Source organism: Gavialis gangeticus, unplaced genomic scaffold, assembly GCF_001723915.1.
Source record: "Gavialis gangeticus isolate Ggan-Ray unplaced genomic scaffold, GavGan_comp1, whole genome shotgun sequence".
Lineage (NCBI taxonomy): Eukaryota > Metazoa > Chordata > Crocodylia > Gavialidae > Gavialis > Gavialis gangeticus.
In genome coordinates, this window is record NW_017729015.1 from 11,338,470 (window position 1) to 11,356,181 (window position 17,712).

Below are 17,712 nucleotides of genomic sequence, written 5' to 3' on the forward strand. Positions count from 1 at the left end.
CTGTTGGAGTCCCTGTAATCCTGGGGGCTGCAGGATTTACTGCTACAGGAATTGCTGCAGGGTCAGTAGCGGCCAAGATGATGTCAGCAGCGGCCGTAGCCAACGGAGGAGGAGTGGCTGCTGGAAGTGCTGTGGCAGTGTTGCAGTCAGTCGGTAGGTCCTAGGGAGCTAACCTTTTGTTCAAATGCCTCTGTGCTGATGGACAATTCTGCATAGAGAGCACCTGGCATTTTGTGGTGGTCCTCAAGTCTCTTCACTAAACTTAGATGGGTGATATGGGACATTGCTTCAGCCTCCTGGCACCCCTGGCCATGTCCTCAGTACCACAGCTCATTGCCTAGTTGCAGCCTTTCCGAATTTTACATGCTAAGCATTCACCTAACTCTGTTCTTCATGAGATCCCCAGTGATGCTTCCCCGGGTATCAGGGGAGCCTGTTGGAGCGAATCTCCTGCTCACCTGCCTACACGGACTCTCCTGCCAATACAGTATAGTCCAGGGGCTCCTGGCAAAGCTTGGGTCACATTTGGCTGGTCAGATCCCCAGCCCCTTCCACGTGCTGCAAACATGCAGAGCCGTTTCCATCGTGTCAGTCTTCTTTCAGCACTGACCCGGGCAGGGGACAAGTAACTGCAGGAGGTCCAGTGCACTAGGATGATGTAGCCAAACTGACTCCCCACCCTCTGTTTTCTCTCAGGTGCTGCAGGACTTTCCGGAGCAGCACAGGGAGCGGTGGCGGCTGCTGGTGCAGCAGTTATGGGTCAGCTCTGAAAGCAACAGCTACTCCTCTGTGCTTTGGACACCCGGCGACTCATTGGCTGGTCTGTCCTCGAGCGCCCATCAGTCTAATGCACTACAGAGAGAGTCACAGGAACTGCTTTCAGCATGATCAAGAAAAAAACGTGTTGAACCAGCCCCTGAAGAGCTCTTGTTCTTGCACAGTACAGGATAATACGATGCACCCCACTTATCCCTGCTGTAGAAGAAATAAAGCCTTTACAGACATGTATGCTGTGGTGTCCAGTTATTTTAGATTATAAATGTGGCTTCCGTCTATGTGCCCATCCAGTGGAGAGCAGACTGCAAACTGTGCAACCCTGCCTTAGCTCCTGCACCTAATAGCCAGAGCTGTTTGCCTCGCGAGTTGGAGGGCAACTGCTGCCCTGCAAGAGTCTTTCATTGCCCCGTGCACCATCCCCGCTGCCTGCTCCGGCAGCCAGAAAATGCAGCTGCCTCCTGCCACCTTCCTGCTCCGTCCCAGGGGCAAGCCAGCCTGCTCCCAGGTGGCTCCATGTGTCCTGCCCACTGCAGGCGCCTGCTGAAGGCAGAAGCAATGAGGTGCCTGAATCTTTTCTTTTTTGTTATTTTAGCGGAGCCTTCCCGCCTTTCCTGCAGCTGGGGGGGGACGAACCGCCGGAGGGCCGAGGGGCCACTGAAATGGGGCGGGGGGTCCTTCCCTGCATAGCAGTGGCACACCCTGGGGCTGCCTCAGTCAGGTGATGTTGGGCTGGGTGCTGCTCCAGCTCAGATGCCTGATCCAATTGTTCCCTGAGCCCGCTGGAAACCTGCTGGGTGCTGCTGCCTGAGCAGGCTTGGGGAACAGTTGGATCAAGCCGGGTGGCGCCTCCATGCTGGGGCAGCACCTGGCCCACTAGCAGCCTGCCCGGGTGGCCTCGGGAGGTATGGCCACTGCAGAGGGAAGAACCAGGGCCTTCTGCAGCTCAGGGACCAGTTGGCAGCTCATCCCCTGGCCGCAGGCAGGATTTGGCTCCAACAAAAAACCCCAAACAAACCAAAAAAACAACCCGTTGGGCCTCTTGCCGTACCATGACAGAAACATTTAAATGTTAGGTTTCCATTAAAAAGCTACCATTTCAATTTAGGGGGCTTAGAATAAAACCCTGATTACTAAACCCCTGCCACATGTACAAGCACCCCCAGACACAACTGGCTTCCCTTGGATGTAGCCAGTGGTCCCTGCCCAGCCCACAAAGTCCTTTTCTGATGCGTTCAGTTCAGATCACTGATGGACACTAGACCCCGGATAATGGAGCCTGAGGACATGCAATATCCAACTTGTGTACGCAGGCAGGCCCAGGATGATTCCCCTCCCAATAAACCCTGCAAGCGTGTTGAAAAGATCCAGGTTCAGGCTCCTCTCCATTTACTAGTGATTTTGAGGAGACCAGCATCGAGCTCAGGAAGATGGGCTGGCACCAGAGTCTGGTGAGGCACAGCCAGGTGAAGCGGTAGTACTTTCACTGCTCTCCCAGCTTCTCAGGATCTCCAGGTTCCCCCCCTCCCTGCCCCTTGTAGAAACCCCGTTTGGAGCACTAGACTTGTGCTAAGTATTTCCCCTGAAGGCAGAGACACCCCATACTGGGATGAGCTAGGCTTTGGGTGACCACCCATCCCTCATTGGGCGGGTCAGTCCCAGAATGGGAACATCAAGTCCTGGTCCCAGGCTGAATGACTCTGGGACAGCACTGGTCCTGGATCTGCAGTACTGGGCAAGGATCTGGGTTTTCCGTTCAGGATAGAAACACACGGGAAATGGGGGGCTAACCAGCCTGCAAGGGGCTGCGGGGAGCAGGACAGAGGGGCACCACATGTATGCCTGTACATGCACACACACACACACAGGGCCAGGAATACAGCCCTAGGCAGAGACGGAGAGCAGCTTCCCCAGCTGCTTGCAGGTAAGTCTATGGTGGGGGGGTGGGGAAGAAAGGGCAGACTGAGGTCCCCAGGGTGATGGAGGTCATGGTGGCTGGGGCTGGGGTAGGAATGTGTGGCCACAGGGCCCAGCTGGGGCACAGGATAGAGGCACTGGTGGTTTGTCTGGGGGGAGGCAGCATTCTGCTACTGTGCGCACTCCTGGGGAGTGGGGCATGGGGAGCACATGACCCCCAGATTTGTGTGTGGGGCAGAGGATGATGCAGGCTGGGGGTTCACCACCCTGTTGTTCCCTGGAGCCTTATACCGGCTGCATTGCCATGGCAAGGCACCCTCTGCCTGCCTGGCAGCAGTGGCAGCGGTGTAGAGTTGTGGCCCTTGCTGCTGCCAGATGGGCAGGGGGCACCTTGCCACGGTGGTGCGGCTGGCACCAGGCTCCCAGGAGCAAGATGGCATGGTGGGGATCCCTGAGCCCACAGCAGGCATCCCGTGTTTGCCCCTGTCCCCCGTGGACTCCAGCTCCAGCCGTGCTGCGGGTGGGGAAGGCGGGCAAGTGTCCCACCTTCTAGTTTGGAAAAGGTGGTTACCCTAGCTAGCCTACTCTCAGCAGGTGCCATTTCAAAGAGCAAAAGGACAACCAACAAGTACTGGTGCTATTAAATCAAACCTTTACTGCAGCGGGCAGACTTGTTTTCTCATATTGCCAATGGTGCTTTGAATCACAATCTTGGGTGTACCATGGTGGGTCCAGCTCAGCCTTTGCTTATTATGCTGGCTCTTATCCTAAGTTTCACTCAGCTGGGAAACTGAAACCTAACAGGCAAGCGCCATTGGTTCCCTGGACATATAAAAGGAGGAGGAGGCGGGCTCAATGCAGAGACAGTTGGAGAACTCTCTTGTCTACAGAACAAGGTAGATAGATTTTTTTTTCCTTCCTGCATTTGAATCTTAGGGTAATTCTGATTTTGGAGGCAGCTGAGTTCTTCTTCAGGGCAAAAAGTTGTAAACACAGTTTGCAGTGAAAACAGGGAAAGCTGCTGCTTTCACCTCCCCAGCCAGGCTTAAGGGCATCTCTAAGGAACAAGGGAGTGGGAGAGGGCAGCTCAAAACCCCTTCAAGACACTTTGGGATTCGCTGTGGTGCATTGCAAATGCTTCCTGTGTGCATCTAGTGAGCATTTGGGTTCATCCTGATACTAGTCCATTGCACTTACGCTACTATTTCTTTCTTGGGTACGGGGATACTAATCACTAAGGGATGGAGGTCCTGGGGTCTCTGACATAATTCTTGTCGGCATTGCCCCCAGCTAAACACTACTAACTTTTACAGTCCTTGTGCCTAGTGAGGTTGACCACTCAGCCCTAACTAGGCAGGACAGCCCTGAAATGTGAACGCCAACTCCCAGTCCTGGGCTGAGCGACTCTTGGACAGCATTTGTCCGGGACTTCTGGTATTGTGCAGGGAGCCAGGTTTTCCTTTCATTGTGGAAAAATGCAGGAAACAGGAGGTTCCCCCTTGCAGGTTGGCAGGGCTCCAGCCTGCAAAAGGCTGCTTGGGGCTGGGGGGAGCAGGATGCAGGGGCGCCAGGTGTATGTGTGTCTGTGTACACACATGCATGAGGCTGGGAATACAGCCAGGCCGCGGTAGAGATCATGTCACTGCAGTTAAGTCTGGGGTGGAGGGAGAAGCATAGGGTGGGCAAGGGGAACAGATTGAGGCCACCAGCGAGGGGGGAAGTGGGGCCCAGGGCTGGGGTGGGAATGCATGGCCATAGAGCCCAGCTAGGGAGTGGGACGGAGCCACGGGCGGCTCATTTGAGGGGTGGCAAGGGGACAAACTCCCTGCCGCTGTACGTGCTCCCAGGGAGAGGGCACGTGCCCCACCCCAGTTTGTACACAGAGCGGACTGCCCACTGTGGACTCGGGGCTCCCCACCCTGCTGTCCTTGCCCTGGGGCCACCACACCGCAGCGGGCAGGACCTGGCGCAGGAAGGCTGAGAGGCTGAGTGATGCTGCTGCCACCACCCGGAGCCCCATGCTGGCTGTACCACCCTGGCAAGGTGTCCCCTTCTGACCTGGCAGCAGCAGCGGTGGCAGCACAAAGTTTTGCCCTTTGCTGTTGCTGTGCAGGCAGCAGGTGCCTCACCACGGCAGTGCGGCGGATGCAGGGCTCCCAGGGGCAGGGCAACAGGGCAGGGAGACTTGAGCCCACAGCAGATATCCTGCATCTGCCCTGCCCCCTCTGCTTGGCTCTACTCCAGCTGTGCTGGGGGGGAGGGCAGGGGGACATGTCTTGCCTTTCCATTTGGCAAAGGTGGGCACTCTGCCAGTGAGCGTTCCCCGACCTCTCTGGGATGTGCAAACCTGAGCATGCTCAGGGCTGATCTGAAAGCACTTCCCCCACCAGCCCCATGACAGAGGCAGTGCTAATCCTTGCAGGAAGAAAGGCTTGGATGTGCATTACCCTAGAACCGTGATGGTGGCAATTCCCAGAAGGCCCCACCCAATGAATGACATGGGAAAAGAGGTGGGTTGCAGGTCAGCTATTCTCAGCTGCGCTGAGGCCCTAGTTTTAGTAGCAGTGGGATACGCACCTACAAGAAAAGACGGCTTGTTAGATGCACCTGCCCTATGATGTGGCAGCCCCAGCCCTGTGTCCCTCCTCGCCCCCACCAGACCATGTTTTGAGGGATTTGGACTGGTCTAACTGCATTTCTTGTGTTATCCTCAGTCGCGCCCGGATCCAGGCCCACAAAAAGCCTCTCCCCTCTACAAGATGGTTGGTAAGGTTCCACTTTGTTTTTACCGACAGACCCCTGAACAGGAATTGCACACAGCCCTGGCACCATTGACAAGCTGGCAAACCATCCAGGCAGCCAGTGAGCCCCCGTGCAACCCCAAATCCTTCCGTCTTGCTCTGAACCACTGAATTTGATTTCATAGATTTCATAGACATTAGGGCTGGAAGGGACCTCAGAAGATCAAGTCCAGCCCCCCGCCCAAGGGGCAGGAAGTCAGCTGGGGTCATAGGATCCCAGCAAGAGAAGCATCCAAATTTCTCTTCAAGGTGTTCAAAGTAGGTGCCTGAACCACCTCCGGCAGCAGTCTATTCCAGACCTTGGGGGCTCAGACTTTTTGAATTGTGGAGCCCAAAGCTGGATGCAGTACTCCAGCTGCGGCCTCACCAAGGCCAAGTACAAGGGGAGAATGATGTCTTGGGATTTGCTTGAGAAGCATCTATGGATGCAAGCCAGTGTTTTGCTCTCTTTACTAGCCGCAGCATCGCACTGAAGGCTCCCAAACAGTTTGGGACACTGACAGACAAAAGACCCTAAATGGCAAAGGAGCCTAGCTTTGATCCAGTGTGGAGCTACCTGGTGTACATGGACCCCAGGTGTGGAAAGTGGTCCTCTTATACAAGGACAGGAGGACCTTCCTTCAGGTCCCCCACTTCCCCACTTACTGCAGGGGGATGGAGATAAAAAGGCCTGTGGTAGGTGGGGAAGTAGAAGCAGGAGCGGGCAACAGAAGAGGGCTCATTCTTCCTGACAAAGCAGGGCAATCAGCTAGTGACCTCAGGAGCCTGTACACAAATGCATGCAGCCTGGGAAGCAAGCAGGAAGAACTGCAGAGTCGGGGGACTATGATGCAACTAGAACGGCAGAGACTTGGTGGGAGCTCGGGTGACTGGAGTGCTATTATGGATGGGTACAAACTGTGCAGGAAGGACAAGACAGGGGAGAAGAGTTGTGCTCTATGCAGAAGAGCTGTATGATTGCTCAGAGCTCCGGTATGAAACTGGGGACAGGCCTGCTGAAAGTCTGAGTTAGAGGGGAGAGAGCACCAAGGGTGATGCTGGGGTGGGCGTCTGCTATAGACCACCGGACCAGGAGGATTAGGCTTTCTTCAGACAACTAGCAAAAGATTCTTGATCACAGGCCCTGGTTCTCATGGGGAACTTCAATCACCTTGATATCTGCTGGGAGGGCAATACAGCCGTGCACAGGCAATCCAAGACGTTTTTGGTGAGCGTTGGGAATAACTTCCTGGTGTTTGAGACGCAAGCTAGGGGCCATTCTCTTCCTGTTCTGCTGTTCAAACACGAAAGAATTGGCGCGGGATGTAGAAGTGGATGGCAACTAGGGCAACATTGACCATGAGATGACTGAGTTCAGGATCCTGAAAAAAAGAAGGAAGAAGAGCAGCAGAGTATGGACCCTGGAGTTCAGAAAAGCAGACTTTGACTTCCTCAGAGAGCTGATGAGCAGGATCCCCTGGGAGGCCAGTCTGAGGGGGAAGGGAGCCCAGGAGAGCTGGTTGCATTTAAAAAAAAAAATTATCAAGGGCACAGGAACAAAGAATCCCAAATGTGCAGGAAGAATAGCAAATGTGGCAAGCGACCAGCTTGGCTTTGCAGAGACCTCTTTGGTGAGCTGAAACACAAACAGGAAGCTTGCAAGAAGTGGAAGCTTGGAGAAGAAACTTGGGAGGAGTATAAGAGCATTGCTCAGGCATGCAGGGATGCAGTCAGGAAGGACAAAGTGCAAGTGGAGTTGCAGCTAGCAAGGGACGTGAAGGGTAACAAGAAGGGTTTCTACAAGTATATCAGCAGCAAGAGGAAGATCAGGGAAAGTATGGGTCCCTTACTGAATGGGGGAGGCAACCTAGCGATAGACAATGTGAAAAGACTGAAGTGCTCAGTGCCTTTTTTACCTTGGTCTTCACAGACCAGGTCAGCTGCCAGACTACTGCACCTGGCACCACAGCTTGGGGAGCAGGTGAGCAGCCAACAACGGTGAAAAAAGAAGCTAGGGACTACTTAGAAAAGCTGGACATGTACAAGTGCATGGGGCCAGATGCAGTGCACCCAAGGGTGCTAAGGGAGTTGGCGAATGTGATTGCAGAGCTGCTGGCCATTATCTTTGAAATTTTGTGGTAATTGAGGGAGGCCCCAATGACTGGAAGAGGGCAACTGTAGTGCCCATCTTTCAGAAAGGGAAGGAGAAGGATCCAGGGAACTACAGACTGGTCAGCCTCACCTCAGTCCCTGGAAAAAAGCAAGGAGCAGATCCTCAAGGAATCCATTTCTAAGCACTTGGAGGAGAAGAAGGTGATCAGGAACAGTCAGCGTGGAGTCACCAAGGGCAAGTCATGCCTGACCAACCTGATTGCTTTCTCTGGTGAGATGACTGGCTTTTTGGATGTGGGGAAAGCAGTGGATGCGATAGCCTTGCTAAAGTCAGGGTATTTTGATACGGTCTCCCACAGCATTTTCACAAGCAAGCAGAGGAAGTATGGGTTGGACAAATGGACAGTAAGGTGAATAGAAAGCTGGCTGGATTGTGGGGCTCAGTGGGTAGTAATCAATGGCTCAACGTCTAGTTGGTAGCCAGTATGAAGTGGAGTGCCCCAGGGGTTGGTCCTGGGACCGATTTTGTTCAACATATTCATTAACGATCTGGAAGACGGCACAGAGGGCACCGTCAGGAAGTTTGTGGATGACATCAAACTGGGGGGTGTCACTGGAAATGCTGGAGGCCAGGGCTAGGGTTCAGAGCGGCCTCAAAAAATTGGAGGACTGGTTCAAAAGAAATCTCATGAGGTTCAACAAGGACAAGTGCAAAGTCCAGCACTTAGGATGGAAGAATCCCAAGAACCGCTACAGCCTAGGCACCGGCCGTGTGGGCAGCAGCTCTGCACAAGAGGACCTGGGGTTTACAGTGGACAGTAAGATGGGCATGAGTCAGCAGTGTGTCCTTGCTGTCAAGAAGGCTAACAACATCCTGGGCTGCATTAGTAGGAGCACTGCCAGCAGATGGAGGGAAGTAAATATTTCCCTTTATTCTGCACCGGGGAGGCCACATCTGGAGTACTGTGCCCAGTTTTGGGCCCCCACTACAGAAAGGATGTGGCCAAATTGGAGATAGTCCAATGAAAATGGTTTGGGGGCTGGGGCACATGACTGCTCAGGAGAGGCTGAGGCAACTGGGCTTATTTAGTCTTCACAAAAGAAGTCTGCAGAAGAGAGGGGATTTAATAGCAGCCTTCAGTGACCTAAAGGGGGGTTCCAAAGAGGATGGAGCTGCATTGTTCTCAGTGATGACAGAACAAGAAGCAACGGGCTCAAGTTGCAGCAAGGGAGGTTTAGATTGGATCTTAGGAAACACTTTTCATTAGAAAGGTAGTAAAGCACTGGAGCAGGTTACCTAGAGAGGTGGTGGCATCTCCACCCTTTGGCTTTAAGGCCTGGCACGACAAAGCCTTGGCTGGGATGATCTAGATGGGGCTGGTCCTGCTCTGAGCAGGGGTTTGGACTAGATGTGACCTCCTGAGGTCCCTGCCAACCCTCATTTTTTTATGATTCTATGAAAGAGGCATGTTCTGGGTAAAGTTACTGCTGAGCAGCATGTTCTCCAAAAGACACTTGAGAAGAGCAGCACAAAGCTGGCAGGTTCAGGTGCCAGGGATTTCCAACTTGAATGCCAGAGCGTTAATACTGACCAGCAGCATTCAAAGGAAAACCGTCTGCTGAAAACCAGCAATCTTCTTTGATGGCTCATTAACACAAACCTTTCCTCTTTCAGGAATTTTGGCGACTGCGTTGGGCGCAGGCATCGGATTTGGTAAGTCATTAGCTCAAGAGACAGGCTGCTTATTTTAAAAAAAGAACAAGGGTTTATCCAAGCATTATTCACCCACTCAGCTCATCTGCCCTTCTAAAGCCAAGGCCTCTCCCTGAACAGGGGAGACCCTCCCCAGAGCCTCCCCCGCCCCAACTGATCTGTGCGGAGTAAGAATCCCTTCCCTTGCACTTTGATTCCTTTCCCAGCTCGAGGGATGCTGACAGGGGTCTCGGGGAAATGGGACAAAGGTGGCTGGAGGCCATCCCGCCAGACTGACCCTCATGGGAATGTACAAGCCCTTGTCCCAAATATTGTGCCTGCAGATAGGAAGACTAGGTTGGATCTATGCCTTAGCTGCAAACTGTACACCTGCCTCTTAGCAAGAGTTTTCCCCCCACAAGCACTTTACAATGTCTTGGCTCTGTCCTCCCAGGCAACATCCCACCTCCGTGTCCTGCATGACCCTCTCTTTGACACCAATGCACCAAGGAATGCTGCAGTTTCTGAACTCACGTGAATATTAGGATCTCTATTTTAAGTATTGGGGAAGTGCTTCATTGAGGAAAGACATTCCCCAACCTGTCGCTGTGGTGGTACAAGCCACAAGACACTAAAGCACTAAGTGAATGGATGTAAAGGTGGTTCTGCAGCAGAAAGCTGGATATACTGTGCACCAGGATCCCATTTTATAACTAATGCTTTTTGCAATGCAGGAGTCGCAGCTGTTGGAGTCCCTGTAATCCTGGGGGCTGCAGGATTTACTGCTACAGGAATTGCTGCAGGGTCAGTAGCGGCCAAGATGATGTCAGCAGCGGCCGTAGCCAACGGAGGAGGAGTGGCTGCTGGAAGTGCTGTGGCAGTGTTGCAGTCAGTCGGTAGGTCCTAGGGAGCTAACCTTTTGTTCAAATGCCTCTGTGCTGATGGACAATTCTGCATAGAGAGCACCTGGCATTTTGTGGTGGTCCTCAAGTCTCTTCACTAAACTTAGATGGGTGATATGGGACATTGCTTCAGCCTCCTGGCCCCCCGGCCATGTCCTCAGTACCAGCTCATTGCCTAGTTGCAGCCTTTCCGAATTTTACATGCTCAGCATTCACCTAACTCTGTTCCTCATGAGATCCCCAGTGATGCTTCCCCGGGTATCAGGGGAGCCTGTTGGAGCGAATCTCCTGCTCACCTGCCTACATGGACTCTCCTGCCAATACAGTATAGTCCAGGGGCTCCTGGCAAAGCTTGGGTCACATTTGGCTGGTCAGATCCCCAGCCCCTTCCACGTGCTGCAAACATGCAGAGCCGTTTCCATCGTGTCAGTCTTCTTTCAGCACTGACCCGGGCCGGGGACAAGTAACTGCAGGAGGTCCAGTGCACTAGGATGATGTAGCCATACTGACTCCCCACCCTCTTTTCTCTCAGGTGCTGCAGGACTCTCTGCAGCCACCCAGAGCGGGATTGCGGCTGCTGGTGCGGCACTTTTTGCCCTGATCTGAAAGCTGCACCTGGTCCCCCTGGTCCCTGGGTGACCAAAGCACAATCCTCTGGCATGCCTGATTCATCCACCAGGCTAAATACAATACAGAGCAAGTTACGGGAACCGCTTTCAGCACGCTCAAGAAGAAACTGCATGTCGAACCAGCCCCTGAAGACCTCTTGCTTCTTGCATCTGCCTAGTACAAGCTAACATGTTGTGCCTTGCTTAGCACTGCTGTGGAAGAAAAAGCCTTTATAAACATGTATGCTGTGGTATACAATTATTTTTTCATAAATGTAGAACTTGCTAGATTACCCCCACCACCACCTAGGGGTTGTCAAAAAACCCCAAACAAACCCTAGGAAGCTTTCAGAGGTGGATACACATGGCTTCTTCCTCTGAGGGTGCTACAGCATGTATATGGTCCAATTCTGTGTCCACCCATTATGGACAACCATTCTCCATCAGTGGTCGGCTGTATCACAGTGCAGCTACCTGTAGCACCTCTTTCCTTACTGTGCTTTGTTGTTTCTCGCACCCAATGCGCTGGGATGCAAAGCTGTGGCTAATGAGAGCTGCGTCTGCTACTAGAGACCTTGGTGGTAGGTGCTGAACGGGTCCTGGTCTTCCCAGTTAGTGTGAAAGGCTTACACTAGTACCACACTGGTGACGGGTTTTCATGCGCAATAATGACACTGGTTGATAAGACATATGAACACACAAGTACACAGACAAGTGTCAGGATTGCAGGACCCCAAATCCTTTCCCTTTGGTTTGACAGACTTCCAGTTTTCTGTAAGGTCACCATTTAACTAATTTCCTTTGACCTCGGGAGTTTTCCAGGCTGCCACTTTGGGTTAAAAAAGTGCCCAGTAAGAGGAGGGTTAATGTCTGTTCCTCAGGTTTGGAAGCAGGTGGCCTGGATCCCGAAGCAACGCCATTTCAGGACTGTGCCACAAGGGCCTTGATTCTGGGGGAAAGCAAATTTCAGGGCTTTTGCTTATTCTTGCACAAAAAAACAGGCTATAAATCCCCTGCCACAGGCCGGACGTAACTGACTCCCATATGTGTGTCCATCCAGCAGACAGTGGGCTCCAAACCCTGCAATCCCATCTTAACTCCTGCAGCTGACAGCTGGGGATTCCTGCCTGGAGAGCTGGAGGGCAACTGCTGCCCTGCAAGAGACTTTCATTGCAACAGGGATGAAGCGTTGCTAATGGGCTCTAGGTAGGAGCCGGGGCAGAGCTGAGGCTGCTTCCGGCAGACAAACCCTGCCAGGGATACGAATGATGCCGTGTGCTGCCAGATCTTATTGGACCCGGCAGACTTGCTCCCTCCTCGCCTCTGCTTGCGATTCCAATAGGAAAGGAGCAGGGGTGGAGACTACTCTCCCAGCTGCAGCCTTGTTTTTTTGCATTAGGTTTCCATTTCCCAGCACAGCGAAAGGAAATCGTGGGTCACCAGCGCAGCCTGCAAAGCGTGGCTGGACTCCAAGCCAGCCCAGCAACACCCAGGTTGGTAGGTTATTACTAGGTGCATTGAAACCTCGGCCTTCCTCTGCTTTCTTGGGCTGGAAGGATGTGACAGCGGGATGCAGCAATAGCAGCTGGTGCTTCATCTCCTCACCCCCAGTCAGGCATTTAAAGAGAACAGGGGTGGGAAAGAGGTGACAAAAGCCCAAGAGGCTCTGGGAGGCGTGGGGGATGCAAGCTGCTGCCAGCAGGGGTTTGTGCTTTGGCCCCAGACCGCCTGGATGTGCCTGCTGGAACTGCAGCAATAACCTGGTAGCGGCCAGTTCCACCCCTGCCCTTGTCTCTCTTCTGGGTCCCCCACTGGATGTCCCAGGGATGCCCTCTCCTGGGCTAGCCAATCATCAGGGCCAAATTAATGCATAGGCAAATCAGGGACAGGAGTAGGGCCCTAAGTGAAGAAGGGGCCCAGCTGTGCTTATTTTACATATTATAATTATCAAATGAAGAAAAAGTAACATAAATATACAGTATTAAGGAGGGGCCCATGAGTTTGTTTGCCTGGGGCCCACTAAAGGGTTAATCTGGCCCTGCCAGTCACCAAAGGATGCAGCTCCTGGGACTGCGGGGCTAGTCTTCCCTGGGGTAGGTACCAGCTAAGCATCACTGACTTCGCATCCTGGGGCCCAGTGAACATTGCCTCCCTCTGTGGGATCTGGGAAGCTGGGCATGCGCAGGGAGCGAGCTGAAAGGACTCCCCCGGCCCCCGTCTCACTCGAAGGCACTAGACCTGGCTGGGAAGAGGCTTGGGAGGGGTGATATCCTGGAGCCCTGGTGGTGGCATTTCTCATGATGCACTGGGCAGGAGCTGCACATTGGGAGCAGATGGGTAGGTGGCAAGAGGTGGGTCACGGGCCAGGTTCCACAGCTGTGTGGATGTCCTGGTTTCGAATGACCATGGAGCACAGACTCAGCCAGAAACTCTGGTTTATTGAGGGGAATTACCTTAAAATGCCTTGGATGTTGCTGGAGTTGGGAGGGAACTGAACTAGTCTAACAGCATTTTCTGCATTATTTGCAGGGCTCCAGGATCAGGAGTTAAACCCGACAAAAACAATCCAGTCTCCAACATGCGGGGTAAGACTTGGCTTCTACTATGAGACCTTTGAACAGGGACTGTACACATCCCAGACACAAACTAACCAGCCGCCTTCCCTTGGAGGTATCAAGTGGTCCCTGCCCAGCCCACAGTCTTCCCCTGATAGACAGTTCAGATCACTGATGGACACAAGACCCCAGATGCCCAGGTGATGGAGCCTGAGGACATGCAATATCCTACTCGTGTATACAGGCAGGCCCAGGATGATTCACCTCCCAATAAACCCTGCAAGTGTGTTGAAAAGATCCAGGTTCAGGCTCCTCTCCATTTACTAGTGATTTTGAGGAGACCAGCATCGAGCTCAGGAAGATGGGCTGGCACCAGAGTCTGGTGAGGCACAGCCAGGTGAAGCGGTAGTACTTTCACTGCTCTCCCAGCTTCTCAGGATGTCCAGGTTTCCCCTCCCTCCCTGCCCCTTGTGAAAACCTTTCGGACACTAGAAGCCACATTTCCATTTGCACCGCTGCTTTCCACTGTGCTGAATCTCACCAGCTTCCTAACTTTGCTAGCCCCACGCATACCTGGGGTGTGGTCTGTAGTCCTCTTGTATGACAAGTACAAGACAGCCTTCCCAAAAAAAAGGCATGTGCTGGCTGAACTTAACACTGAATTACATTTGCTCCTCAAAGGGCTTGAACAAACAGCCAGTTAGTTTTGCTTTCACTGTTTCGATGCAGCATTTACCAAAGTCTAATCTGTTAATGCTAGCCAGTGCCATAAATACCTCCCTCCATCTATCTAGCCTTTTCTGCTGAAAGGTGTGCTCATTTCCTTCATGGCTCATTTTCATAAATCTCTCCTTTCCTAGGATTTGTTGCCCCTGCCATTGGAGCAGCTGTCGGATTAGGTAAGATGTTAGCTCAGGATATGGAATGGTTAATTAAATTATCATCATGCATTATGGAATAAGCATTATACTCAGGGAGTGGGCTATGGCCTTCATGTGGGGCAGGATGTGAGTGCTGGTCATTCCTATAGATATTAAACTGGACACTTAAGATGCATGGGTGTTGACTCTTCTGAGATGTCCTTGTTCCCAAGTGTCTATTAGGCACAGAGTTAAAATTGGGAAAGAACGTTAAATTATCTTAAATCATCTGAGCAACAACCCCAGCCTCCCAATTGCTTGGCCTTCCTCCTCTGAGAGATCTCACTAGGTCTCCAGTCATACCGTCATCCAAGCTACACAAGACTGAATGTCTGTAAATCACCAGGCACTGTTCTGAAGTCTCCCAAGTCTTTTCTGGATCTGTCATAAAGGGTTAAACCAGGATCCCAGCTCCTTGATCACTCTCACTTGATTTTTCCCCTGTGCAAGGCTCCTTTGCGTACAGTACAGGGACCCAGTTCCTTGATCGCTCCTTCCACACCCAATCCCAGCAGAGGGGAATTAATCAGGAAGTGCATGGACTTCACTCAGCTCATGTACCCCTCCAAAGCCTAAGCCTCCTCCCCAATACAGAGGACACTCCCCACATGTCTGACTGACACGTGGGGAGCAAGAATGCCTCTCTTGGCTTTGATTCCTTTCCAGGTCAAAAGAAAGCTCTTAGGGCACCCAGCAAGGTGGCTCAAGCCTGTCCCTCCAAACTGACCCTCATAGAAAGCCTGCATGAAAAATGTACAAGCCCATGCCCCAGGTATTTCCTCTGCAGATTGAGAGACCCCATACTGGGATGAGCTAGGCTGGATCCATGTTTTAAACTGGAAAACATGCACCCTCAGTCTTGGTGGGTAAGTATTCTCTCTCTCCTTAGAGTAGTGATTTCTCAGCCAGGGCGATTCATTCCTGTAGTGTGCCTTTAGATCCTTTTAAGAATACCACTCCATATTAGCACTGCTAGGTGTGCAAACACCAGTATAAGATTCACAAGATAAACCCAGAGATTTCAAATAGGAAACCATAGCTTCAAAAAACATTTAGATTTGTTGTGGACTTTCTGGTTCTCTGCACCAGATTAATTGCTCTCTTATTTCTCCATAGTCAAAAATAAGGGAAACTGAAGAGACAATATTTTCTGAGGCATGCCAGGAGTCTAGAAAGTTTGAAAAAATAAAGAAAAAAAAATCACTGCCTTAAGGGCACTGGCTGTCCTTCTGGAGATGCAGTGCTCCAGGATCCTATTAGCCTATTAGTAACTAATACCGCATCACTCTTGGCAATGCAGGAATTGTTTTTGTCGGAGTCCCAGCTACACTGGGGGCAGCAGGATTTACCACGGCAGGAGTTGCAGCTGGATCGCTGGCTGCCAAGATGATGTCTGCAGCAGCTGTAGCCAACGGAGGAGGACTGGCTGCTGGAGGTGTTGTTCCGAGTCTGCAGTCACTTGGTAGGTCATGAAGAGCTAACTTTTCATTTGAATGCCTCCAGCTCTAATGGCTCATAGACAATTCTGGGTAGAAAGCACCTGGCATTTCACAGTGGTTCATAGTTCTTGTGCAGCTCATGCAGGTGAGTCTTCTTCCTCCACTGCTCCTCAGCAATTTTTCTAGTAACATAAGCAGAGCTCTAGTGTAGCACCCCACAGTACCATGCATCATTGCCTTGCTATCACTGATCCCCTGGGGTTTTCAAAACTGCTAACCATTCACCTAACTAACTGTCTACTGATTTCCCTGTGGACACTCCTATTGACTGGCTGAGAAATCCCTCTCCTCTTGCAGGAGTTTCTATCCAGGCAGGTGAGGAAAGTACAGAAGTACCATATACTAGTACTATACAGGGGTTACGGTGCCTGTGAGAGGAGGGTTGAACAACCAAATGCATTACAGGGTAATCCCTTCCATCTGTGCAAAAAGCAGGCGGAATCATTTACACTGGGTCAGTGTTGTGTGGGAGTGACCTGGGAAAAGAGTAACTAGTTTGCCAGGAGAGTCAATGTATTAGGATGATACAGTGATGCTGACTCCTGACCCCCTATTTTTTTCCCCCAGGTGCCCTAGGACTTTCTGGAGCTGCAAAAAGTGCAGTGATCACTGCTAGCACTGTCATTGGTGCCTTGATCCGAAAGCGATAAACTGGTCCCAAACTGCACCATCTGACTCATGCCATCAACTCACCGCAAGAAGAAATAGCATGCTGGATCAGCCCCCCAAATCCCCTGGCTTCTCTCTCAACAAGAGAGGGCAAGATCTGTTTTCCTCTCCACTGCAGCTGAAGTCTGAGGAGTAATAAAGCCCTCAAAATGCAGACCCTGGTGTGCAAGTAACTTTTTCATAAATATTCAACTTAAACACACTCACCGACACACCACTCTTGTGATGAGTAGCTAGTGGCTGTCAAAGGGAAAATAGGACTGGGGCCCCTTAAGGGGCTTTCAGAGGTGGAAACACATAGCCAGAACCTATGACAGCAAAGTAATGAGGGTATCAATCCCTGCAAAAAATCAGATCACTCTCTACCTGTTTTCAAAATGAGGTGCAGGCCCCACCTTTCCTCTCAGAGGCCCTGCACATAGCATCTTCTTGAACAGCAGGGTTTACCATGCCACGGTTACCTGAGCTGCCTCACTTCTCGCTTGGCTTTGTAGCTTTGAAGGACTCTTACCCAGTGTACCAAGAAGGAAGAGGTCTGGCTAACAAGAGCTGGATCTGCTATTAGAGACTGTGAAGAGGATGTTGCAACTGGTCCCATCATTTCCAAGCTTGTAGTAGTCATACTGTGCTTGTACAGAACTTGTGGCTCTGGTTTCCCTTCATTAAATGTTAGAGTGAAGTAGGATGTTCAACAGTAAGGAAAGTTTCGGACCGCTGACCTTGAAATCCTCTCTCTAAAGGTCTAGCAGCTTTTATCTTTCAGTCATGTACAAACAGAGTTCATCAAATGATAATCAGTGAAATGTAGCCTAGAAAACTCAATTAAAATTATATATAATGTTAAGCCCAATCCCTGCTCCTAAATGTTAGGCAGCAGCAAAAAATAAAATAAAATGGTTCTTTCCTTTTGCTCTGTAGCACACCTTTCAAAAGCATTTCTGGGGCAGAAGTCATTTTAGGTCCAAGTTAAGAGTTTGTAGGGGGGAGAGGGGGAAGAACAGGGTTTTTGCTTAGTCTTGTACAAACCCTTCTGAGGCTGGGCCTGCTGGATCAGGGAGGGATCCCCAGCCATGGACCTGAGATAACCGATTTCCATCTGCAGGCTGTCCAGCTGAAAAACAGACTCCAAACTCTGGGGTTCTGCCTTGGCTGCCTTATACAGCTGACAGACTGAGCTGTTTGCTGGGAGACTGGGGAAATGCAGGGCAATTTCCCCCAGAGCCTTCAACTCCAACAAGGACCAAGCACTATTTCTAGCTGCCAACAGGGAGAAGCTGGGCAGA

The 17,712-nt window shown here is 51.7% G+C and overlaps 3 protein-coding genes across 4 annotated transcripts in view; all 3 read left to right on the forward strand.

Moving 5' to 3' along the window:
- Window positions 1-1,006, forward strand: part of LOC109294034 (interferon alpha-inducible protein 27-like protein 2A) — an 8,419-nt gene extending 7,413 nt beyond the window's left edge. Inside the window, exons 5-6 of the mRNA XM_019512219.1 lie at window positions 22-153; window positions 697-1,006. Coding sequence (XP_019367764.1) covers window positions 22-153; window positions 697-770 — 206 coding nt within the window. The 3' untranslated portion in view covers window positions 771-1,006. The remainder of the gene's footprint in view (window positions 1-21; window positions 154-696) is intronic.
- A 4,399-nt stretch (window positions 1,007-5,405) lies between these two features.
- LOC109294036 (interferon alpha-inducible protein 27-like protein 2A) lies at window positions 5,406-11,030 on the forward strand. Of its 2 annotated transcripts, XM_019512223.1 has the most exons (4): window positions 5,406-5,457; window positions 9,259-9,297; window positions 10,011-10,172; window positions 10,711-11,026. In XM_019512223.1, exons 1-4 carry the CDS (start codon window positions 5,451-5,453, stop codon window positions 10,782-10,784), a joined length of 282 nt encoding a protein of 93 aa, XP_019367768.1. In that variant the 5' UTR covers window positions 5,406-5,450; the 3' UTR covers window positions 10,785-11,026. The 2 variants fall into 2 exon arrangements, with proteins under 2 accessions (XP_019367768.1, XP_019367767.1); XM_019512222.1 differs by lacking the exons at window positions 5,406-5,457; window positions 9,259-9,297 and adding an exon at window positions 9,731-9,810 and having other exon boundaries at window positions 10,711-11,030.
- A 2,281-nt stretch (window positions 11,031-13,311) lies between these two features.
- Window positions 13,312-16,585, forward strand: LOC109294035 (interferon alpha-inducible protein 27-like protein 2A). The gene is made up of 4 exons (XM_019512221.1): window positions 13,312-13,371; window positions 14,202-14,240; window positions 15,562-15,723; window positions 16,328-16,585. Exons 1-4 carry the CDS (start codon window positions 13,365-13,367, stop codon window positions 16,408-16,410), a joined length of 291 nt encoding a protein of 96 aa, XP_019367766.1. The 5' UTR covers window positions 13,312-13,364; the 3' UTR covers window positions 16,411-16,585.
- The last annotated feature ends 1,127 nt before the right edge of the window (window positions 16,586-17,712 follow it).